This window comes from Mus caroli, chromosome 3 (assembly GCF_900094665.2).
Source record: "Mus caroli chromosome 3, CAROLI_EIJ_v1.1, whole genome shotgun sequence".
In the NCBI taxonomy this organism is placed as follows: Eukaryota; Metazoa; Chordata; class Mammalia; order Rodentia; family Muridae; genus Mus; species Mus caroli.
Genome location: NC_034572.1, coordinates 132,369,597 through 132,394,639, shown reverse-complemented (window position 1 = coordinate 132,394,639; position 25,043 = coordinate 132,369,597). Strand labels below are relative to the sequence as shown.

Here is a 25,043-nt window from a genome sequence, read left to right as displayed (position 1 = left end):
TGGGTGGGTAGGGAAGTGGGGGGGAGGGTATGGGGGACTTTTGGGATAGCATTGGAAATGTAATTGAGGAAAATACGTAATAAAAAATATTAAAAATTAAAAAAAAAAAGAATGGGTTGAATTGCCTTCTTCTTTCTACATGCTAACCGCCAGTTGATACAGCACCATTTGTTGAAAATGCTGTCTTTTTTTCCACTGGATGCTTTTAGCTCCTTTATCAAAGATCGAGTGACCATAGGTGTATGGGTTCATTTCTGGGTCTTCAGTTCTATTCATTGATCAACCTGCCTGTCACTGTACCAGTACCATGCATTTTTTATCACAATTGCTCTGTACTACAGCTTGAGGTCAGGGATGGTGATTCCCAGAAATTCTTTTATTGTTCAGAATAGTTTTCACTATGATGGGTTTTTTGTTATTCCAGATGAACTTGGAAATTGCTTTTTCTAAATCTATGAAGAATTGAGTTGAAATTTTGATGGGGATTGCATTAAATAGGTAAATAGCCTTTGACAAGATGACCATTTTTACTATATTAATCCTGCCAATCCATGAGCATGGGAGATCTTTCCATCTTCTGAGATGTTCTTCGATTTCTTTCTTCAGAGACTTGAAGTTCTTATCATACAGATCTTTCACTTGCTTAGATTCACACCAAGGTATTTTATATTGTTTGTGACTATTGTGAAGGGTGTTTTTTCCCTAATTTCTTTCTCAGCCTGTTTATCCTTTGTGTAGAGATTGATTTTATATCCAGCTACTGCACTGAAGCTGTTTATCAGGTTTAGGAGTTCTCTGGTGGAATTTTTGGGGTCACTTATATATACTATCATGTCATCTGCAAATAGTGATATTTTGATTTCTTCCTTTCCAGTTTGTATCCCTTTGATCTCCTTTTGTTGTCAAATTGCTCTGGCTAGGACTTCAAGCACTATATTGAGTAGGTAGGGAGAGACTTCGCAGCCCTGCCTAATCCCTGATGTTAGTGGGATTGCTTCAAGTTTCTCCATTTAGTTCAATGTTGGCTACTGGTTTGCTGTAAATTGCTTTTACTATATTTCGGTATGGGCCTTGGATTCCTGTTCTTTAAAAGACTTTTATCATCAGGTGTTGGAGTTTATCAAATGCTTTCTCAGTATCTAATGAGAGGATCATGAGGTTTTCTTTTGAGTTGGTTTATATAGTGGACTACATTGATGGATTTCTATATATTGAACCATCCTTGCATCTCTGATGGATGATCCTTGTGATGTGTTCTTGGATTCGGTTTGCGAGATTTTTATTGAGTATTTTTGCATTGGTATTCATAAGGGAAATTGGTCTGAAGTTCTCTTTCTTTGTTGAATCTTTGTTTGGTTTAGGTATCAGAGTAATCCTGGCCTCATAGAATGAATTGGGTAGAGTACCTTCTGTTTCTATTTTATGGAATAGTTTGAAGAGTATTGGTATTAGGTCTTCTTAGAAGGTTTGATAGAACTCTGCACTAAACCCATCAGGACCTGGGCTTTTTTTTTTTTTTTTTTTTTTTTTTTTTTTTGATTCAGATACTATTAATGACAGTTTCTATTTCTTTAGGGGATATGGGACTGTTTAGATCATTGATGTGATCCTGATTTAACTTTGGTACCTAGTATCTGTCTTAAAAAAGTGTCCATTTCATCCAGGTTTTCCAGTTTTTGTTGAGTAAAGGCTTTTGTAGTAGGATCTGATGATGTTTTGGATTTCGTCAGATTCTGTTATGTCTCCCTTTACATTTCTGATTTGTTAATTAGGATGCTGTCCCTGTACCCTCTAGTTAGCCTGGCTAAGGGTTTATCTATTTTGTTGACTTTTATCAAAGAACCAGCTCCTGGTTTGGTTGATTCTTTATATGGTTCTTTTTGTTTCCACTTGGTTGATTTCAGCCCTGATTCTGATTATTTCCTGCCGTCTACTCCTCTTGGGTGAATTTGCTTCTTTTTGTTCTAGAGCTTTCAGGTGTGCTATCAAGCCACTAGTATATGCTCTCTCCAGTTTCTTTTTGGAGGCACTCAGAGCTATGAGTTTTCCTTTTAGGACTGCTTTCATTGTGTCCCATAAGTTTTGGTATGTTGTGGCTTCATTTTCATTAAACTCTAAAAAGTCTTTAATTTCTTTATTTCTTCCTTGACCAAGTTATCATTGAGTAGTGTGTTTTTCAGCTTCCACATGTATCTGGGCTTTCTGTGATTTATGTTGTTCTTAAAGATCAGCCTTAGGCTGTGGTGATCTGATAGGATGCAAGGGATTATTTCAATATTCTTGTATCTATTGAGGCCTGTTTTGTGACCGATTATATGGTCAGTTTTGGAGAAGGTACCATGAGGTGCTGAGAAGGAGGTATATCCTTTTTTTTAAGATAAAATGTTCTATAGATTAAACATTCTCTCTGTTAAAACCATTTGTTTCATAACTTCTGTTAATTTCACTGTGTCTCTGTTCAGTTTCTCTTTCCAGGATCTGTCCATTGATGCGAGTGGAGTCTTGAAGTCGCCCACTACTATTGTGTGAGGTGCTATGTGTTCTTTGAGCTTTAGTAAAGTTTCTTTAATAAATGTGGATGTCCTTGCATTTGGAGCATAGATATTCAGAATTGAGAGTTCATCTTGGTAAATTTTACCTTTGATGAGTATGAAGTGTCCCTCCTTATCTTTTTTGATAAATTTAGGTTGAAAGTCGATTTTATTCGATATTAGAATGGCTACTCCAGCTTGTTTCTTAGGACCATTTGCTTGGAAAATAGTTTTCTGGCCTTTTACTCTGAGGTAGTGTCTGTCTTTGTCCCTGAGGTGGGTTTCCTGTATGCAGCAAAAAGTTGGGTCCTGTTTACATAACCAGTCTGCTAGTCTATGTTTTTTTTATTGGGGAATTGAGTCCATTGATATTAAGAGATGTTAAGGAAAAGTGATTGTTGCTTCCTGTTATTGTTGTTGTTAGCTTTGGAATTCTGTTCATGTGGCTGTCTTCTTTTAGTTTAAGGATAACTTTCTTGCTTTTTCTAGGGCATAGTCTTTTTCCTTGTGTTGGGTTGGCATTTTCCCTTTATTATCCTTTAAAGGGCTGAATTTGTGGAAAGATATTGTGTGAATTTGGTTTTGTCAGGGAATACTTTGGTTTCTCCATCTATGGCAATTTAGAGCTTTGCTGGGTATAGTAGCCTGGGCTGGCATTTGTGTTCTCTTAGGGTCTGTATGACATATGTCCAGATCTTCTGGCTTTCATAGTCTCTGGGGAGAAGTCAGGTGTAATTCTGATAGGTCTGCCTTTATATGTTACTTGACCTTTTTCCCTTACTGCTTTTAATATTCTTTCTTTGTTTTGTACATTTGGTGTTTTGAATATTAAGTGATGGGAGGAATTTCTTTTCTGGTCCAAACAGTTTGGAGTCCTGTAGGCTTCTTGTATGTTCATGGGCAACTCTTTCTTTAGGTTGGGGAAGTTTTCTTCTATAATTTTGTTGAAGATATTTCCTGGCCCTTTAAGTTGGAAATCTTCCTTCTCCTCTATACCTATTATCCTTAGGTTCGGTCTTTTCATCCAAATCCTGGATGTTTTGGATTAGGATCTTTTTTCATTTCCCATTTTCTTTGATTGTTGTGTCAGTGTTTTCTATGGTATCTTCTGCACCTGATATTCTCTCTTCTATCTCTTGTATTCTGTTGCTGATGCTTACGTCTATGGCTCCTGACTTCTTTCCTGGGTTTTCTATCTCCAGAGTTGTCTCCTTTGTGATGTCTTTATTGTTCCTACTTCCATTTTTAGATCTTGGATGGTTTTGTTCAATTCCTTCGCCTGTTTGGATGTGTTTTCCTGTAATTCTTTAAGGGATTTTTGTGTTTCCTCTTTAAGGGCTTCTACCTGTTTACCAGTGTTCTCCTGTATTTCTTTAAGGGAGTTATTTATGTCCTTCTTATAGTCCTCCATCAACGTCATGAGAAGTGATTTTAGATCTATGTCTTGCTTTTCTGGTGTGTTGGTGTTTCCAGGACTTGCTATGGTGGAAGAATTGGGTTCTGATGATGTCAAGTAACCTTGGTTTCTGTTGCTTCTGTTCATACACTTGCCTTCTGCCATCTGATTATCTCAAGTGCTCCCTGCCCTCGATATATCTGATTGGAGCCTGTCCTTCCTGTAATCCCAGATGAGTCAGAACTCCTCAGAGTCCAGCTTCCTCTGTGATACTGTGATTCTAGGATCCTGTGATCCTGAGATTCTGAGTGTGTCAGAGTTCTTGGCAGTCAAGCTTCCTCTGAGATTTTGAGATCCTGATGTGACCAAGCTCCTGGGATCCTGATATCCTGGGTGTGTTAGAGAGCCTGGAAGTGGTTCCTCTTCGGGGGGCTGTGGGGCTTTCTACTGAGTTCAAAACCAAAGTAGACCAGTGTGCCGACTGGAAGGAACCTGAGCCCCTGGTCAGGTGGGGCTTCTGTGTGTGTCCCTGCTCCTGCTGGCCCCAGGCACTCCTGATGGTGTTGGAACCAATGTTGTGTTCTACTCACCAGTGATTCTAAGATCTTGGACATGCTAAGGTGCCTGGGGAGTAGAGAGTCTTCTGGGGACCATGAGACTGTCTGCCGAGTTTGTGCCCAAGGTGGCCCAGCGCACCCTCCTTTACTCTGAAGCAAGCAGACATTCCTGCACAAGCTCAGGTAGCAAGAGGGGAAGGAGGCCCAAAGCAATCCCAGGCTGTCAGAGAAGGTATGATCTTGGCAGAGGTCCTCATACAGCAGCTTCAGTTCTCCATAACCTGTGTGGGGAAAAAAAAAATGAGCCTTTGAACATGGACAGTAAACAACAGGAGACAAACAAACATGGGATTGATACCATGTCATTTGACACTCTGAGCCTTAATACTAAAGAAATTAAGTAAAGGACATACAGGGTTCCCTGGACCCATGAAGTCTCGGCCTCTCTGTACCGGGCCGTCTGGGCAGCTTTCCTGTGATTCTGCCTGATCAACCCAAAAGCCCCCTCTCCTAGGCAACACGTCTGTATATGACAATTGTATTCCCTCCACAATAGGCTTTGTATTATTTCCGCCTCATCTTTAGAGTAAAGCCATTCAACACTAGTGTAAAAACCACTCTTGAAGTCCCCGTTTCTGTTCTTTGGGGAACAAACAGGAATGTGGGACCCTGTGAGAAACCTGTTGACTATTTTGCAGAGTTGCAGTACTGTTTTCCATTGTGGCTTGGCCGTGTGATGTTTCTGCCAGTAAAGCACATGGGTTCTCGTTTCTCAGAATCCCAGCTAACCCCATTTTCTTTGTAGTCACCGCTCCAATGACTGAAGGCTGATTGCTGTGGTTTGCCTTTCTGCAGTCATCAGTGATACTGGGGAATCGTTTCATGTGCACAGTGGAAGTTGTCATGAATGTTGAGTTGTACCATTCCCTAATATGTTCTGGATGTTAATCTTGTATCAGATTTGTGATTTATAAACATCCCCCATTCTGCTGGTTATCTTTTAATTCTGTTGATAAGACTCTTTGATATATAAAAGCTTTTTTATTTTGTTGAAATACCATTTTTGATGAAATTCATTTTTCTGTCTGTTGCCTGTACCCTTGTTGTTGTAGCCAGGAATAAAGTCAAAGTGTGTAAGGCAGGGCATCTACTTCATTCTCTTACATGTGACAACCCATTTGTTGAAAAGCCTCACCCTTCCTGAGCAGTCTCAATACCCTTATCAAACCATTTGACTATGTGTGAGAATTGACTCCTTCTCTCTATTCTGTTGCTCTGTGTCTGTCTCTGTAACAGAACTATACTACAGTCAAGAAGTGGGAGGCTTCTGGTTTGTTCTTTTTCAAGATTATTTTGTAAACTTGAGGTCTTAAGATTCTATGTCATGCATGGTCCTACACACCTTTAATCCCAACACTTTAAAGGATGAGTCTGACTGGTCTACTTAGTGAGTTCCAGGACAGCTAGGACTGTATAGGGGAAACCCTGTCTCAAAAAAAATAAAAAATAAAAAAAGATTCTATGTGACTTTAGGATGGATTTTTTTTTCTGTTTCTAATAAAAAATTAGTTTTGGTGTTTGATGTTGGACATACCAAAATCAATGCATCAAGAACCAAGGAGATGCCTCCATGGATAAAGGCACTTGCTACAAAGCCTTCATAAAAGCCTGAATGTAGTTCTTGGGATCCACATGGTTGAAGGAGACTCAACTACCGCAGATTGTCTTCTGACCACAACACATGTCCTGTGTGGGCACAAGCACGCTAAAACACACATGTAAATAATGCAAATAAAATTTTAAAACCCCACCAGTTGAGGAGTACTGATTGTATTAAATATGTTAGACCCCTTTCTTCCCAACAGGTTCATACTAGGAGCCCTGTACCTTCTTACAGTTAAGGCTAAATATGTAAGAAAAGGCAGGCTAGGAACGAGAAAGGAAGTGACTTTCATAGAATTTATTAAAAGTGTATGAAATAAAATCAACTTTTATCTGTCACAAAATTTAACAGGTTTTAATAAACTAGGTCTTTGTGTGGACTGATGATGATGGTTAAGTTGTAGATTACTGCATGTTGAGATGATAATAATGAGCTGTGTTTAACTATATCTTATTATTCTAAACTACTATGGACTGTAGAACCTAATGAAAATCTTTATAAATAACAACGTAGTCCTGAAAAGGACCTTGCTGGGTACTATTAGGATTCTTTCCTGCGCCAGTCCTTAGTTTTTATAGCTCTGTCTAGTCAAACAATAAGGTCTATGTTTTGGGTAGATTATATAGTAAGATTAGAGTAATCCAGCAGGAATGTATCCATTGTCTTGCTCTTCTCTTCCAGAATCTCTATACAAGGAAGTACAGGATTTGGCCTTTCTAGATGTTGTCTCCAAACTTCGAAGTCATGAGAACAAAAGTGTTGCCCAACAGGCCTCACTTACAGAGCAGAGACTTACAGTGGAAAGCTGAGAACTGGCCCTGCTGGCACCAGGCTCATCCCAGCTCCACCCACCCCACTGTTCTCCATCCAGCTGCTTCTTCAACTCCATTCTCTACTACATCACTTGTGCATGCGTGTAATGTTCCAGTACCAATGGAAGAACTGCTATAGGTACCTGCCTAATAAGATTTCTAAACCCATAGTTAATGTGAACATGACTGTCAAAACAAGTCTCCACCCATAACTGTTATATCCTATACTCCTGATGCTTGAGCTACATTAAGTAGAATGTGCATGTTGTAGTCCTATGATGATGTAAACTTGGTACTCCATGCTGACTTGCTCCTCACATGCAGTAAGCTACATAATAATGTACTGGTAAACTAGAAACAAAGAATGCAGCAGGACCTGTCTAGCTTATTTAAAGATGAAACTGAATCGTCAAGGTAGCACCACATATTCTGGTTTTGTTTTGTTTTGTTTTTGGTGCTGGGGAAGCACAGCAATCAAAAAGCCTATATGGCTGCTCACTCATTAGTCTTCTGCCAACGTCAGGCCTGTTACACCTAGACTTGAATAGGTTCAATATTCATTCCTGCCCTACGGTTTCTCTCCTTTTTCTGTGAACTATATAGGCAGTTTGCCAAGCAACACCGCAAACTTTCCTGAGGCTCCTGATTCCATCTTTAACCGATAGTTGTACAGGGGCTCAGTGCTGAAACGTGGATTTTAATGTGAGCGGAGCATAGGAAGGAGTTAAAGAAACCCTGGCATACTGAACCACTTTGGATCTTGCCTGTATTTTAGATTCCGATTTGTGTGTAGTTACATCTAGAACTTCCTTCCATCAGCTAGCCAGCATTGTCAACATGTCTCTAAAGCGTCCTTGGTGTTTGTTCGGTGAAGGAGAACTGAGGCGGCTTGTTTGGTGGAGAATGGACTTCTTCCCCCCGGTTTTCATCGTTTAGGGTGCAAGCAGGGAGGTTCATCTTTCATGCTCCTTTTCAATGTGCTAATTCTAGACAGACATAAGAGGAAACCTGAAGTAAGCTTGTCTAAAGAGAGCAAGGCCGGTTTTAAAAGCCATAGTAGCCAGTCCAGTACATTCTGCAGATGGCCTCATAGCAGTCATTGTTAAGAGTTCTTCACCTCCACTTTCCCACTGAGAACCACAATAATCTCCCAGGCTGCAAGCCAGGACTCGCCGCAGAGACTCTTCTTGGCAAAATGTAGTGTGCTCGTCACTGCCACTAACTACCACCAAGTGAGTTCTTAGAGCTTTGACACACAGTCTTTATAAATTAATCGGGATTCCCTGTGACCCGCCTGCCTCCTCACACCCAAGGTTGAGTCCTGCTGATGTCCGAGGGAGGCTGAGCTCCATTACTGGAATGGAGGGCAGTGAGGGGCTGCTGAGAGGGACCAGCTCCTTCCTCCCCCGACAGGAGATACCTGTATCTCTGCGTTCTCTGAATCAGACTTTGCTTTTCACACTTTTAAATTCAAGAAAGATTTACTTCATGTAAGTAAAAACCTGACTGACCGTTCCCTCTGATGTCCAAATAAGGGAACTGTGGTGAGCGCTTGTGCTTGCTCACTGTAGAAATGAGTTCTTTATTGTCTTTCTCCTGGGCTGGATAAGTGGACTAATGTTGCATAATACTGTCCATATTAATAACTTAATAAATAAATAGTATATGAAACTACAGTGAGATTACTTGGTTTCTTTGTGTGTTGTCTATATCTTGACTTTCAAGAACAGGGTTCACTCCTTATTGGTACTGGGTGCTGATGAATGAATGCTCACTCAAAGTTGCAGACAGCCATCAAAAAATTCCCAGATAGACTGATAGCTAAGATTTGGATAGTTCTACTTCTAGATCTTTCAAAATAAAAACAAAACACTTAGAGATTGCTTCTGTACAGAAAAGCACTATAAAATAAAAGGGGGCGGGGGGAGAAAACTCAGAAACATTCCAAGATCATAGATTTGAAAGACAGTACCTTGTAATGCGGCTACCAGCAATCATTTCAGACTAATAGGAACTGCTAGCTCCAGCAAAATCAAGCACAATCCAGCTGTGCCCTTGATAACAGAGGCCAACAAATTGGGAAACTCACTGCTAAGCCCAGGTAGTTGGTAGACAAATGAAGACCAAATAACCTTTCATCTCCAACTAATTAATCTCAGCTTCAGAGGACTAACATTAAATCATTTGGCTGCCTCACAGACTGTGGTTTAAAAGAGACAGTAAGAGAAACTTCCAGAAAGCCAGGAAATGTCCCTTCTTCCCCTTGGGCCCACCAGAAGCCTGGAGTTGTCTGACTGCCTTCCCACACTGTAACCTTGTGTTCAAAGCACATTTGATAAAGACTCTGCCAGATTCTGAAGTTTTCCTTGGAGTCGTGTTTTGCACACTCCTTGATGTGAACAGAGATGTGCAAAAAAATAATTTTTTTAGTATTCTAAAATGATGACCTACTTGCAGGGATTACTGTAACTATCTGAGCAGGCCTGCCTGTGGCCTGCCTGTGAAGAACGCAGGAGGAGGTCAGGCTATCCAAACCCTGAAGAACATTTAGACTGTAGATAACTTCCTTACGAAGATACTTGTAGGTGAGCATCACTCTTTGGATCCAGCTGTGACTACAGTCAGGAAACTAAACATCTGCTCAACTCTGGGTAGCTATAACATTTCAACTCTACAGGAATAATGGCATAAACTGATGTTTGAGATGAAGCCTCTTCATTTTGACTAGGAATATAAGTCATTTTTTATACAATCGTGCAATCTTATAAATTTCATTTACATTTGTACTTAAGAGACAGAAATATGCCGTGTCAGTGTATGTCGTATAGGCATATCTGAATATGGGATACTGAGGTAACTGTACTTTAAAAGTGTACGATAAGGTCAACGAAACGGCTCACTGTGTGAAAGCCCTTGCCACCCAAGCTTAACAACTTGGGTTTGATCCCTGAAACTTAAAGTCAGAGATAACCAACTCCTAAAAGTTGTCCTCTAAACTTACAAACTACCCCACTGCACACACACATCAAGCACACAACACTAATACAAACGTCAAAGTAGGATAATGTAAAGCACTCGGTCTTTGGACACTGATGTAATTCTGGCTTTGTTACATACTGGCTGTATGGCCGGCCAACTTACTTAAAACTCAGCTTATTTTCTCTTCAGTATGAAAAACTTAATAGTCCTCATGGTTTTGAGAGAGAACTTTTAGAGATTCAAGATAAAGTGGATAAAAATGTGATCTACTGTGGACTAATCTTTTCTCACCCCCCTGAAGGTTTCCCACATAAAATAATTTTAAACCAGACTAGGAGTGCAACATGGTGGTGCACTGCTTTAGTCCCAACTCTAAGAAGGAAGAGGCATGCAGGTCTCTGCGAATTTGAGGCAAGTCTGATCTACACAATGAGTTCCAGGGCTACATAGTGAGACTGACCTAAAAATAAGTAATAAATAAAATTTTTTAAAGCTTTTTGTAAAACAAATTTTTTAGTTTTATCCAAAGAGCATAGATGTTATACTCTAACACATCAAACATAGAAAACATATATTGTGGTGTTCATAATTCCAGATATGAACATGTATGTTGACTACTTTGTATTCCACAGTCAAGCCTTCATTAAACCAAATGTATAGCAAGTCTCTGCATTCTCTGGCCTTTGCTCCCTCAATCCCTCCCTTTTCTCCTGACTGCTGTTGCCATACTTGTCCAAGACGCATGGAGAGCTTCTCACTTTATAAACAAGCCAGAGGATCAAGTCGCCACACCTATCAGATATACCCCACACTCAGGGCTTGGACTGGCACATCCTGTACACAGCCCAGTCATCTATCCACCTAATTTCATTCCAACATGAACCATTTCCAACCTATAGGCCCAACCCACTTGGACGTCCTTTCTTCTGCCCAAATCTACTCTGTCAGTATTAACACTAATGAGAATTCCACATGCCCAGATCTTACTGAAAATTTGCTAACAATACGAAAGATCAACCTAGTATCTCTTTTCTAAAAACCACCTATCCTTTAGAAAAGTTTGCCAATGATAATTACCTTGATGAACCCAGGGAACAATTTAAAATAACAATCTTAATAAAGTTTTTTTTTTAATTTTTTTAATTAAAAAATGAAATTAAGCGCAATGAAATTAAAGAGAATAATCACCAGAGTGGTGCTCAAGAAAATACAAACATAGGCTGACGGAAATGACAAGGACATTCTAGGACTTGAGAACACTATTCAGTTGTGAGATAGAAACACTGAAGAGGCTTCAAAGGAAATGAAGATGAAATTGAAAATCCAATAAATAACTCACCTAGAAAACTCAAAGCCTTATGAGTAGAATGGACCAAAAAAAGACAGTAAAGAATATATACCAAAATAAACAAGGAATATGATCTTAAAACCACAGGAACATACAGGAAGTGTGGGGCACCATGAAATGACCAAACCTTCAAGTTATAAGCATGAGGGAGAAGAATCCCAAGTCAAATGGTATAGATCTTCAACAAGATCATAGAAGAAAATCTCCCCAAACTATGCAAAGTCATACCCATACAGATTAAAGAAACACACAGAACACCACATAGATAAGGCCAGAAAAACAAAGAAAAACTCCCCAAAGCTTATTATAGCTAAAACATTAAGTATACAGAACAAAGAAAATGTCCTGAGAACTATAATAATAATAATAATAATTAACCTCAAGTTACATATAAAGGAAAACTTACCAGAAGACCATCTGATTTCTCAGTAGAAAATTTGGAAACTGGAAAAGCCTCAGTATGTTACAAATGTCATTAATATCTTTAAAAATATCAATTACCTCAACTCTCCAATAAAAGAAACAGGCTAACTGAGTGGATCATAAAACAAAATCCATCTACCTGTCCTCTACAAGAAACACACTGAGCTTTAAGTAATGCCATAGAGTAAAAGGGATTGACAGAGTACTCCAATCAGATGGGACCAAGAAGCAAGCAGGCATCACTTACTAATAACTGACAAAATAGATCTAAAACTAATCAGAAGAGATAAAGAGGGACATTTCATATATGAGGGAATAGCTAACCAAGAAGACACTGCTATTCTAAACATACATGTACCAAACTCTGGGATACCCACTTTCAAAATTAAAAAAAAAAAAAAACCTACTGCTGAATATAAAGACACAAATTAACATCAACCCATTAATATCAGATGATTTCACTATCACAATTCATTCAATATACACATTCCAAATAGGCCTCCCTTTGTCCAAGAATTAAGAACAGCAAGTAACAATTGGGACCTCATGGAATGAAAAATCTTCTGCACACGGAAAGAAACAACCAACTGGGTGAATAGGAAGCCCACGGGATGGGAGAGTGCCTTTGCTGGCAATACATTTGACAGGATTAGTATCCAAAATATATAAAGAACTCAAAACACAGAGTCAAACAAACAAATGACCCACTTGAAAAATGGGCCTGAGACCCAGAGAGTTTACAAAATGAAAAAAAAATAATATTTTAAGAAATATCTCCAAAAAATGTTCATCATTTCTAGCAATTAGGGATTATATAGATCAAATCAGCTTTGAAATTCTGTTTATCCCAGTCAGCATGGCAAATACTGGAAAGGGTTCATGGAGAAGAAACCCTTGTTGAACTGTTGGTTGGATTGCAACCTGGCACAGCCACTGTGGAAATCAATATGGAGATGCCGCAGACCTTCTTTTTCCTGTGCCTGCGTAAAAACAAGTCTCTCCAGCAGATGGGCAAAGAGTCGGATGAGTGACAGACAGATACACGCACACAAGAGAGGTGTTGAATCTGAATGTAATTTCCTGGTAAAACATGAGACTATTATATTACAGCGAATTATCAGGAGCTACAAATCACAAGTAAGACAAGGTATACTGAAATTTACCAGATACAACAGAAAAGAATTTGCAAGAACTAGTTAAATGTTTACATTAGGGATAACAAGCCCTGCCTGGGAAAAGCCTAATGCCAGGCAGGAATTTCACACTTTAGAGTTAATAGCACCAGGGGGTTTAACTCTTTGANAGGCCTCAAGAATAATGGGGTATCANGGAGCTCTAAATTCTAGGTCTTGTAAAACTTTATCTTGTCTGGAGACTTTCTTACTTATCAGGATAGTATATTAACTCACTCCTGACATGGAATGTAACCTGTAGTAAAGATTTCTATCTCAGTGAGATTCCCAGTTTCTTAATGGCTGTTTTTTATTGTTTTATGGTAGTGCTTAATTAGTTACTGAATAGGTTAAACTCCTTGCTGCTATCTGGGATCTTAGAACACTGGGAAAAAGCTTTAGCTATGTTAGAATACAATCTTAAAAAGCATTACATTAAGGTAATACTGAATAGAGCGCATGTGAATCCATACACTAGGCTAATGCGGGGAGTGGAGAATGGATATTATGGTTATAAGGATTATGGGAGAAAAGTGCCAGACTTCAGGAAGAGAGTTTCCTTGAAACCCATTGCTTCATCGGTCAGCTTCCCAGCTTTCGCTGTCAAACTGACTCAACCAAAGTACATGGCATGGAGACTTCTCCAAAAGCTACAATTAAATCTGTCATTTGACCCAGCTATACCACTCCTTCACATATACTCAGAGCACTTGACATCCCACTCCACAGACACCTGGTCAGCCGTGTTTACAGCTGCTCTAATCACAAGGTCTAGGAAATGGGAAAAAAACCTCAATGTCCTTCAGCTGATGAATGGATAATAAAAATTTGGTACAGATACACTAAGGGATCGAACTAGAAAAACATCCTATAGAGTGAATAACCCAGACCCCAAATGACAAATGTCATGCGATGTCTGTTACTGAGAGTTCCTAGCTCCAGATCTTCAGATGAGAGTACGTGTCCCAGAGTAACTACAAATATCAGGAAAGTACACAGATGCCATTGCTAGAGTGAGGGATGGAGGAAGCAACAGAGGGGAAGTGACAGGGTACACGTGATCTGATTGGGGAAATGGAAAACCGGGGTCTCTGGGTATGGAGGAGGTAAGTAGATAAGAGGGAGAGGAGAATGAAATAGATCAGTGAGAATTGCCTGCAAAGGTCATAAGGAATCCTACCATTAGTGATCTTCCTACCTGTATCGTTTAAACAAAATCTTTCCATCTGCACTGGCAATGCCTTTTCCAAGAGTCAAAGACTACCACCAACCCTAGGCTCTGGGTTTGACCCTCAACACTATGAGAAATGAATAACAAAAATAAGCACAATATGGAAGTCATTAATCACACTCTGGGACTGAGAACATGACTCAGTGAGTAAAGCACTCGCCATGAAAACATGAGGACCTAAGTTCTGATCACCAGAGCCCATGTAAAGTTTCTACAGAGGGATTGGGTGGGGTGGGAAAGGGCAGGATGACCCAGCTAGCTGCCATGTGCAGCGGTGAAAAAGACATCTTGTCTCGAAGTGGAAGGCAAGGACCGACACCCAAGCTTGTCTCCTGATCTCTATGCACACAGTGTGGCACGTCCACACTGTGGACACAAATACACACCATACAGATCATTCTCTGCTCTTCACTCCTGCTGTGTCATGTCCTACTGACCCACATAAGTGAGAAGTGACAGCCGAATGACCATCTCTAATAACCATTAACTCCTCAGTTTGCCCGGTTCCTGTCAGGCCACTGAGAAGCACAGTGACTCCCTCTGAGCCATTAGAGAACAAGAGAGGGGCACTACATGAAGAAAAGCATCAGATGAAAACTCACTTCCTATTGATTTCCCAGGACAACTCAGCCATGTATCGTGATGGATCACACCTTCATTTGACAGCTTTCGATCTGTAAAAAGTGTGCTTTGTTGTATCGGTGACTGACGTCCAAAGCAAACTTCTAGAACAGTGTTCTGCCATGTGTGTTTTGTTGTAAATGCCCTGCATCTTATATCCTTGGAATATGCCATATGAAGTAGTGGGTTTCCTTGTAGCATTTCACATATGCTTGGGTTTGGTTAACTTGCCTCATTCCACACTCTCCCTCACCTCCCGGCTTCCTGTTCTCCCCTTCAACCAGCAGTTGCCTTTCCCTTTCAAAACACACGCTAAGTCTCAAAAGAGGCACAGCGCCTTCAGATACTTGGATGTACCATAGTCGCCTAACCTTTCCTAACCTTTGGATGTTTAACACATCTTGAGTTTTTGAAAATCAAATGTGAGCTTGTGGTTTTAGATGGTACTAGTTCCTCATTTAAGAACCATCTGACTTGGCCAGGTATCGTGGTGCACACACCACCTGGGAGGCAGATCTCTGTGAATTTGAGGCTAGCCTGGTGTATATAGTGAGTTCTAGAACAATGGGAGCTATGTAGTGAGACACTATCTCAATACACAAATAAATAAATGACCTGCCATGTCCAACCCTTCTACTTTTAGTCACATCAGCACCTCCCTCTGGGTATCTGGCTGTCACCTCCTCTCTCAACATTTATCGCTGTCCTGTGTATCAGTGTGAGTGTCTTCAATGATGAAGAGCAGAGTACAGCTGTCACCACTCTTGGAGCTGCTGGGTGATGGCCTCTAAGCATCATCAGCAACTGCTCATCAGAGTCCCTTACCACTCTTACCAGGCCTGTGACCCTCCACAGGCTCCAACCAACCAGCACACTGGAGGCACAGCTCACATGGAAAGTGGACAGAGATGGGAAGAGGTCCTTTCACTTACAAGAATCATCAGTTAGCACTCTCTCCCTTCCTCATAAGCCAGTGATGGCATGGAGGATGGCCTGCTTGTTTGGTCCACCGAGCATTTGTTAAGACAAAACAAAGTAGCAGCAGCAACAACAGAAATCTATATACCCACCGACATTTTGACTGCCTTTACATAGAATCTAATTATTTCAGTGTCTCAACTCGTCATGTGCTTGATAGTCAAGCGTGAGGATGAGTTCAGAGCCCCACCATCCCCGTGCAAACCAAGCATAGGGAGCATGTCTACAGCCCCACCACTGGGGAGACAGAAACAGGAGGCTCTCAGAGCTCACTGGTCAGCCAGCCTAGCAGAACTGGTGTGCTTCGTGTTCTCTGGGGGATCTAGTTTCAAAAATAAAGTGAAAAGTAGCTGAGAAAGACAACTCACGTTGGTGCCAGGCCTCCACCTGCACACACACATACGTACACAAGCATACATGTGTATGCTACATACACAATCTAGGGAGATCTGGAGGGAGGCTGAGTTTGCACTTCAGTGGTGAAACATACATTTAGTATGTGTAAGGCTCTGGGTTCAGTCCCCAAACCAAAGGGACATGGGGAGAATTTTAGCATTTCGGGAGCATCTTGAAGTTCTGAGCCTGCTGTGGGACCCACATGGGAGGGTTCAGTTCCCATCACCACTGGATGGCTCATGTGAGGGTGACCTGCAGAGACGTCATGTAAGTAGGAGGTAGGTTTTCAGAACAAAAAGCCATACTACACGACAGGTCACAGGCACAGAAGTTGGGGTAGCTAACTCAAGGACAGTTCTATAACTCATACAGAGTTGCACTGTATTTAGTGCGTTATGGTTCTGAAGGCTGGAGAATGCTGGAGGCCAAATGAGAAATGACAGGAACACGAAAGTGGAGTAGCAAGCCATCCCAAGCCTGTGCCCAGCCCATCTTGCTAACAGGAAGGAGCCGATGCTGGCACCAGTGTCTCATTACAGCACTGGCACAGATCCTGTGGTGACTGCAGGGATTTACAATGTCCCTTCTTGATCCCACGAGGAATGCAGCCTGTTGTAGCCTGGTGTAGCTGTGGCTGGGATAAGATCATGACTAAGCAACATGTCCATGTCACAGTCCATCATTGGGGGAAATCTAGATAGGAATTCAAATGGAGACTCTGGGAGGCAGGAACTGAAGCGGAGCACATGGAGTAATACTGCTTCCTGGCTTGTTCTCATGCTCCCTCAGTCTGCTTTCTTATACAACTCAGGACCACAGAGGTGCCCCATAAGCCTACAGGCCAATCTGTTGGAGGGAATTCCTTTGTTACATTTTAGTTACATGTAGTTACATTCCCAAGTGACTCATGTTTGTGTGAAGTTGCCAATAAGCTGCCAACTCATGGCAGTACCCCTACTGAATACTTTGATTCACTTGGCCTGGATAGAATACAGGATCCGGCAAAGTCAAGCTCTCTACTGGAGACATCATCCCACAGTCTGCACTGCTAAATCCCCAGGATGACACAAGCACCTACAGCTTCCACTCTCTAGTCTGCCCTAGGAAAATACACCTCCTTGGTTAAATGGCTGACCAATGAGAAGCTTTGTTCCACCACCAGCCAAGGCCCCAGTGAATAAGACACCCCACTGACAGACTGTTAAGTGGCATGAGGCACACAGAGAAAGTAACGCCCTCGAGGCTCAGAAAGACATAGATCATTCCCCAAGCCGTAAGCAATCAAAGGACAGGGAACCTGAAGGTGGCAGTCATGCAGGGGCAGTTGCCAAAGCTATTTTCCTCTGGGGTTTGACCGACTCAGGTGGGGAAAGTTCCAGAGCTCCTGACCCCTCTGCTCTACTGGAGAAGACATGTGGCATCAGTGAAAGGGATTAAAAGTGCCCTGGTGGCAATATTTCAAGTTATTTATCTAATATCCACCTCTGTTCTCCTTATTTACAGAACTCTAGTTTTATTCAGGAGACAATATGACACACTTCCCTTTCTTCCCAGGTTGCTGAACCTGTGCTACAATTCACAGAAATATAGATTCCCAGAAAGAGAAATAGAAAAGGGCAAATTCCTGCTAGAGAAAGCCAGCCAGCCGTTCCTTTCTCTTCCCTGTTATCAGTGGGGAAGAGCCCCCAGAGAACAGCAGCCCTCCCTTCTTGCCACCACTAAATACCGTGAAGACTGGGGGGGGTGGGGTGGGGAGGGGGTAGACCTTAAGGTCCAGGGAGAGGAAGTTACACGGAACCCAGATGGTAGGAGCATTCATGAACCAGATAGGACCCTGCCGTTCCAGGAGGGATGCAGTAAGCCTAGTCATTAATGCATCAAGATCACTCTAGGGCATCTTGTTCTGCCTGTGGTCACAGCCACGGAACCTAGAACTTCTACACTTCACTCCTCAGGGCCCTTCTGACATAACATTGGAGATTCACGGGCTCTTTACTGCAGAAGCAGAAGACAGGAAACAGTTTGTTAATGGATACATAGACAGAATAACAGTGTTGCAAGTGGAGACGCGAGTCTGGGCTCTTGGTATCCATATGGGAGGGCGCGAGTCTGGGCTCTTGGTATCCATATGGGAGGGGGAGGAAACAAAAGACGGGGCTTGGAAAACATAGATGGGACCTGAGATGTCTTAATGCTTTGTTATAAACTGGGAAGGGCAAATCCAAGGATTTTGAACAGGAAATTGATTTGTTTGTTTTGTGTTTTGTTCCAGAACCAGAATTGTTGCTAATGGGGAGGCAGGAAGGAGATATGTGCCTCTTCCCGGGAGACTATTCTTCTTGGGTGTCTTCTGTTTTTGTATTTCTGTAGAAAGCCAGAAAAGCTTTTGTTTGAAGTTCTTTTCAAGGCTGTTTAGATAGCAAGCAGGCTTGTATAAGAGATGCAGCAGCTTTTTTTTTTTCTTCTTTATTATGTACAGGCAAATAAGATGAAGTCTCTCTTGGACAAAACTGGGCCAAGAATGTTTTTAGAGCCTTTCATAGGTCTAGGACTGGGCTTTCTAGGCTCATAATACTCAGCTGTATGTGTAGGACCCACCTGGACCACAGTACCCAGTGGGCCTCAGGGAGAAAGGATTGCAAAAACACCAAGATTTCCTGTGGTGCTGTTCAGCTAGCACTGGAATCCTATGCCTTGTTCTCACCACCTCCAGAAGTGAGGCCTGCTGACTTGTGAGGCAGCACCAGTGTAGGCTCGAAGCTGCTTCTCTGTCCTTACGTTTCGCCCTGACAGGGAACTGTGGAGGTGGAGACTGGTGCTGAGGATCATGAGGTGTGTACGCGGTGGCTGGACAAGAGATGATGGTAGGGTTAACCCTGAGAGAGAACAGATGGATGACAGGCAATGGTTGGCTTTCATGGGCTGACCAAATCAGTGTGGCAGATCTGCAGGGGTGCAACCCAGAGGGCCGAACTTTGTTTCAGCTAAACCTTGGCCTTGGATCAGCAAGCTCTATAAACATAGCAAAGCCCTTGAGCTCCTCTCTGTGCTGTGTTAGAGTTCCCAGGAATGCCAACTGCAGGCTTTCTTTAAAAAAAAAAAAAAAAAAGCCAAACTTTATGAATCACTTAGGGAATCAAATTCCTGAAACCTGGGAAGCTGAATTATTAAAGGATTTAAAGGTGAGTCTGTCCTTTTTCTGTGGGAAGTGGGAAGTGCTGGCCTGTTAGGAAAAAAAAAAAACTAACAGCATTCACACATTCCTAAAAGAAACATGTGTGTTCCTGTCTGTACGACAGCCCATAGGAATCCGAAGAAGAATCAGTAGTCTAAGGGCCAGCCTGGGGTACATGGTGAGCCTCCCTGTCTCAAAAACAAAACAAAACAAAACAAAAACCTATATAGAGTCAGAACAGCCTAATGACCATTTCCATGTACATGGACCATTGTTCAATTTCTATCCTGAAATGTATTTACCCAGAGCCCAGTGATCCCAGAACTCAGTGTCACTGAGCTCTGACTCAGGGACCCATTATCATCACTTGCACCTTTGTGTGAGCAGGCTTCCTAACCAGGAGCTCCAGGTGTTAGGCTAAGGTAGATACTGTCCCAAGGGATATTCCAGAGACCTTGCTGACTCTCAGAAACTGCCCTCCAGCAAAATAATCAGGACACCTCATGCCAGTCTTCCTGGGAATGGCCCGAGATATGACCACTGGCCACTTTTCCGTACTCCATCACTGTGGACACGAAACCAAGTCTGTTTAGACATCAGAACCTCTAGGATTTCTGTGGAGCCTGGCAAAGGGTGTGGCTGTATCCCTCATCCATGCCTAGACTTCCTCTTCAGCTTGTCATTTGTCAGTGTGTGGTCCACAGCCTCTTCATATGTGACTATTGCTGCCCCTGTGTGGAAAAGCTAGGTCCCCTGTCTTAGAAGCCATTAGATCTATGTGCATCCATTCATTCTTACTATTACTTGACCCAAGGGGCCAGGATCCATGTGAGTGTCATTTCTGCCTCTCAGCATGACAGTGTTGTCAATCGTACCTGGACCCCATCTCCTGCAACACAGCAATTCCAGGTAGAAGTTAGTTGAGAAGCCCACTAAGCCTGGAGAAACTCAGAATTTATTAGCAAACAAATTCTTCAAACGTGGGATCCCCTCTCATAACTGCTTCTCACCAGTTTGATGTTTCAATAGGATTAGTAGCATGGCAGGAGCCAGAGATGCTCCAGTGCCCAGGAGTCTTAGAAGGTTTCTGTTCTCAGCAATCAGGCGTGGGCTACTCTAGTGCCAACTGACAGTAACTGAAATTGTATTATCATTCTCAAAACTAATTTAGAGACAAGTGGAGACAGTTCTCTGTTACAGAATAGAGGCCCATGTTTTAGGAGAAGAGGGGCTCTCTACCCAAAACCAAATAACCCTGATGTCTGACTCACTATTTCAGTTTGGCTGCTCTCAGAGATCATGGACCTGGTGGCTTGAAGAACACATGGATCCCCCCTGGTTCCGGAGTCCGGGAAGTCCAATTCAGAGTGCCAGCAAGGGTGGACTCTTTTTGAGGCTTCCATTTCTATGGAGACTCATGGGGGAGGGAAACAGGCTCTTGTCTCCTCTTCTTTTCATAAAGATACTCAAGCCATGACCCAACACTCATGACACAAACCTAATTACCCATCAGTGGCCATCAAAATACCACAATAGGGATTACAGGTTCCACACATGGACTTGGGAGAGTCCACTGAGAGAAACACTTGGAGTCCACAGCCCTGGAATACTACTGACACAGAGGTTAGCAGCACAGGCCAGACCTGCAGAGCCTGCATTCTAACAGAAAAGATGCTATTCATGTCTGTTCAAATGGGATGTGGTTTTCAAAAGGGAGCCTATACTGGGATTGGAGAGGTGCCTGTGGCATTGAGAGGACTTCCCTGAGAAAGCTCTTCAGGACAGGCTGAGACACGAGTAGGATTTAGGGAGTAAGGATGCCTGAACTCTTTTCTGCTTTGCAGAGACTCTACCATACAGGTATTACTACCGCCATACCTTATGAGGTCAGGCTCTGAGGACAGGAGGAAGCAGCCTGACCATGAGAGGCAACAGTGAGAAGCACATGTCACATGACAGGCAATATCGAGAAGCACGTGTCACATGACAGGCAACAGTGAGAAGCACATGTCACATTGAAGGTTCCCTCTGCAGCACAGCAGGAGGAGGAGCCCCGTAAGACCCAGCTTTGTTACAGTGCTTTCCTGACATCCATCTCAGAGCCTAGAAATTAGTAACTGAGAGATGATTTATGGAAAGATGTTTCTAGATTACATCTCAACATTACACCACTTTATGTAAAAACCATGAGCAGCACTAGATTCTGTTATCGATCAATGAACCAAGCACGGAAGGTTCAAAGGATGCACCTTGAGAGTTGGCCTTAGCATTCGCTCAAGAAGGCAGCAGAAATTTAATTGGGACTTGAAGTCAGAACCCCAGAATTCTTTTCTAAAGAGATATGATGTACTCTTAAGAGTCATTTTCCTTTGCAAATGAGTGAGGGTCTCATGAAGCCCAAGCTGGCCTTGAAATTGCTATGTAGACGAAGATGACCCCGAAGATGACCCTGAACTCCCGGGCTTCCCTGCCTCCTCCTCCCCAGCGCTGGGATCACAGGCATATGCCACCATGCCAAGTGTATTAGTTATTATTATTTTATCTCCTAACACTGGAGCACTGGGAGGAGGTGTATGTGCGTGTGCGTATGTGTGTAAGAGAGAGAGAGAGAATATGAATGAAGGTGTGAGGTGTGTGTGTGTCCATCTCTGTTTCACACCCAAGCAAGCAATGGACGTGCATACACAGTTTCATCTGTAGTAAGCAAGGAGACTCTTTCTTTTCTTAATCCCCAAGCACTATTACCCAGGTGCATGATGTTCATTCATACTCTACCGTGTATGACTAGTAACTGAGAGATGATTTATGGAAAGATGTTTCTAGATTATATTACACCATTTTATGTAAAGCGTGTGAGCAGCTCTAGATTCTTGCATAGACTGGGGGAGCAAGCACGAGTCCCTCCAAGATGCTCAGGGACCACTGTGCCTATCTACCACACAGCAGATAGACTGCTATGTAATGGGCACCCTAATATTGTATTTTATTAGGTCAGCAACAATGCTACTATGGTGTGTATAAAGTACATTAAAATTATATGTTTTTCAAAGCTGCACACTGGGTCTTACACATCCCACATACACACCCCACATACACACCCCACATACACACCCCCCCCACATACACACACACCCCACATACACACACACCCCACATACATACACACCCCACATACACACCCCCACATACACACCCACATACACACCCCACACACCCCCATACACACCCCACATACACACCCTAACACTTATGCATGCTCACAGTTGTCCTCTTTAACTACAAAGTTCTAAAAGTTATTGGAGGGGGGCACGGACATGGTTCAGTGGTTAAAAGCATTCACAGCTCTTCCAAAGGGCCTTCTTCAGGTCCCAGTACCCACATCTACTTGTGACTCTAACTCTAGATCCACTGGCCTCTAGATCCACACGGCACCGCATTAACATCTTGTGTCTTTCTCTCTCTCTCTCTCTCTGTGTCTCTCTCTGTGTCTTTCTCTGTGTGTGTGTCTCTCTCTGTGTATGTCTCTCTCTCTCTGTGTCTCTCTCTGTGTGTCTCTCTGTGTATGTCTCTCTGTGTGTGTGTGTCTCTCTCTCTGTGTCTCTCTCTTTCTGTCTCTCTCTGTGTGTCTCTCCGTGTCTCTCTCTCTCTCTCTGTGTCTCTCTCTCTGTGTCTCTCTCTGTGTCTCTCTCTGTGTCTCTCTCTGTGTCTCTCTCTGTGTCTCTCTCTCTCTCTGTGTCTCTCTCTGTGTGTCTCTCTGTGTGTCTCTCCGTGTGTCTCTCTCTGTGTCTCTCTCTCTCTCTGTGTCTTTATCTCTGTGTGTCTCTCTGTGTGTGTGTCTCTCTCTCTCTCTGTGTTTCTCTCTCTGTGTCTCTCTCTGTGTCTCTCTGTCTCTCTTTCTGTCTCTGTCTCTCTCTGTCTCTGTATCTATACCTCTGTCTCTGTACCTCTCTCTCTCTCTCTCTCACCCCCCCCCCCACACACACAGACTCACACACAGAGTAAAAAAATTAACCTTTACTGTAAAACTTTATACATCATGTGGCTCCAGTTTGCACAGCTTTAACTATCAGTAGGTCATAAATCAGATTACTATACTACAGATTACTATATTACAGATTACAGTAACTATCATAAATCAGATTCTTTTAATAATTTGACTCAACCATTCCACTATCAGAATATCCAGAGCAACATGAAAAGTGTGGGCCATATAAGAAAGGGCACAGCAGCTGCGTTCAGTTGTATAGAGCTGCAATCGATTAACAGTTGATGGGTGGCGGCCTGCTACATGCTAGCTAGCTACTCCACACCAATGGCTGTCAAACATTTTGGATTCTGGGCCTTTTCACTCTTTTAAAGAAGGCTAAGGGCCCCGAAGAGCCCTTGTTTGTGTGGAATTTCTGTGAATAGTATGCTAGAAATCAAAATGGAGAAAGATTAAGAATACTGAAAATTATAAGCCCAGCCCCACTTTGCCCTAAGAGTGGATGTCACTGCCCTCCACCATCTCTGAAGACCTCCACATTCACAGAATGAGTAACAACGGCAAAGCAGAGACCAAATGGTTTAGCATTAGAAGACAGATTAAACCCCGGGAACTCTTGCACGTTAAAAATTGCAAAAAGTCCATCCCTGGACCAAATTTTGAGAACACAATCCACTTGCACACTCTGCAGGCTAACACACTATCACTACATAAACTATCCTCACTGACACTGAAAAACTCTGATTTAATGAAATCAAAACATTAGTAGACATGATTGTACCTCCACTATGTTTGATCCTCCTGCCTCTTAGGTGCTGGAATTACAGGCAGGCGTGGCCACACAATCCCTCTTACTCTACAACTTAAAAGCAGAATTCTTTTTTTTTTTTTTTTGGTTTTTCGAGACAGGGTTTCTCTGTATAGCCCTGACTGTCCTGGAACTCACTTTGTAGACCAGGCTGGCCTCGAACTCAGAAATCCGCCTGCCTCTGCCTCCCCGAGTGCTGGGATTAAAGGCGTGCGCCACCACGCCCGGCTCCAGAATTCTTAAAAAGTCAACCTTCTTGTACTACAAGTACCTCTAGATGCTACACTTACTTGTTCTTTCGATTTTTCTGCATTGAGATTTTTTTCTTTTAAACTTTTGCGATCCAATTCCAGCTAAGCAGTAAGGAGACAGCAGCAAAGGTGGCCACCAATAAGGTACTCACGCTTTTGTTTCTTTGTTCCATGCTGAGCATTGAGCCGGGGCCTTGTGCATGCTGGGTCTGCATTCCACCACTCAACTATACCCTCAGTACCAATCCCAGACAGGCCAACCAGGGTTGTCTGCAAACCATAGCAGGGCTCACTTGGAGCTTGGTAGAACTGTGACTCTCCAGCCCCATTAAGAACTCCTGAGTCAGAACCTGTGTGCAGAACCTGCTAATCCCTGTTCATTACCACCACCTGGGAGCTTAAAAAGATGCCTGGGAGGGCTGGTGGGATATTAGTGCTCCCAGCTGACTCTACCATGCAAGCAGAAAGATCTTAGTTCCCACCTTGGAAAGAGTAAAACTGAAACTTAAAGTAACCACTGCTGTGTACCACAGCATCCATAACATGTGACAACTTCCCTGCCCGTTCCTGGGTCCCAGGAATTTCAGAGGAACAAAGGATTTGGATGGAGAGAGATGACTTAATCCATTTATAGTACTTAAATAAGTGCCTTAGGTTGGTAATTTATAGACAACAAAAGCTCATTGTTTACAGTTCTGAAGGCTGTGCTAAAGTACC

At 42.5% G+C, this 25,043-nt stretch overlaps 1 protein-coding gene across 4 annotated transcripts in view; it reads left to right on the top strand.

Moving 5' to 3' along the window:
- Rap1gds1 (Rap1 GTPase-GDP dissociation stimulator 1) overlaps window positions 1-8,633 on the top strand; it is a 151,656-nt gene extending 143,023 nt beyond the window's left edge. For all 4 annotated transcript variants that reach the window (XM_021157709.2, XM_021157708.2, XM_029474994.1 and 1 more), the window contains one exon: window positions 6,829-8,633. In XM_021157709.2, coding sequence (XP_021013368.1) covers window positions 6,829-6,956 — 128 coding nt within the window. In that variant the 3' untranslated portion in view covers window positions 6,957-8,633. The remainder of the gene's footprint in view (window positions 1-6,828) is intronic.
- The last annotated feature ends 16,410 nt before the right edge of the window (window positions 8,634-25,043 follow it).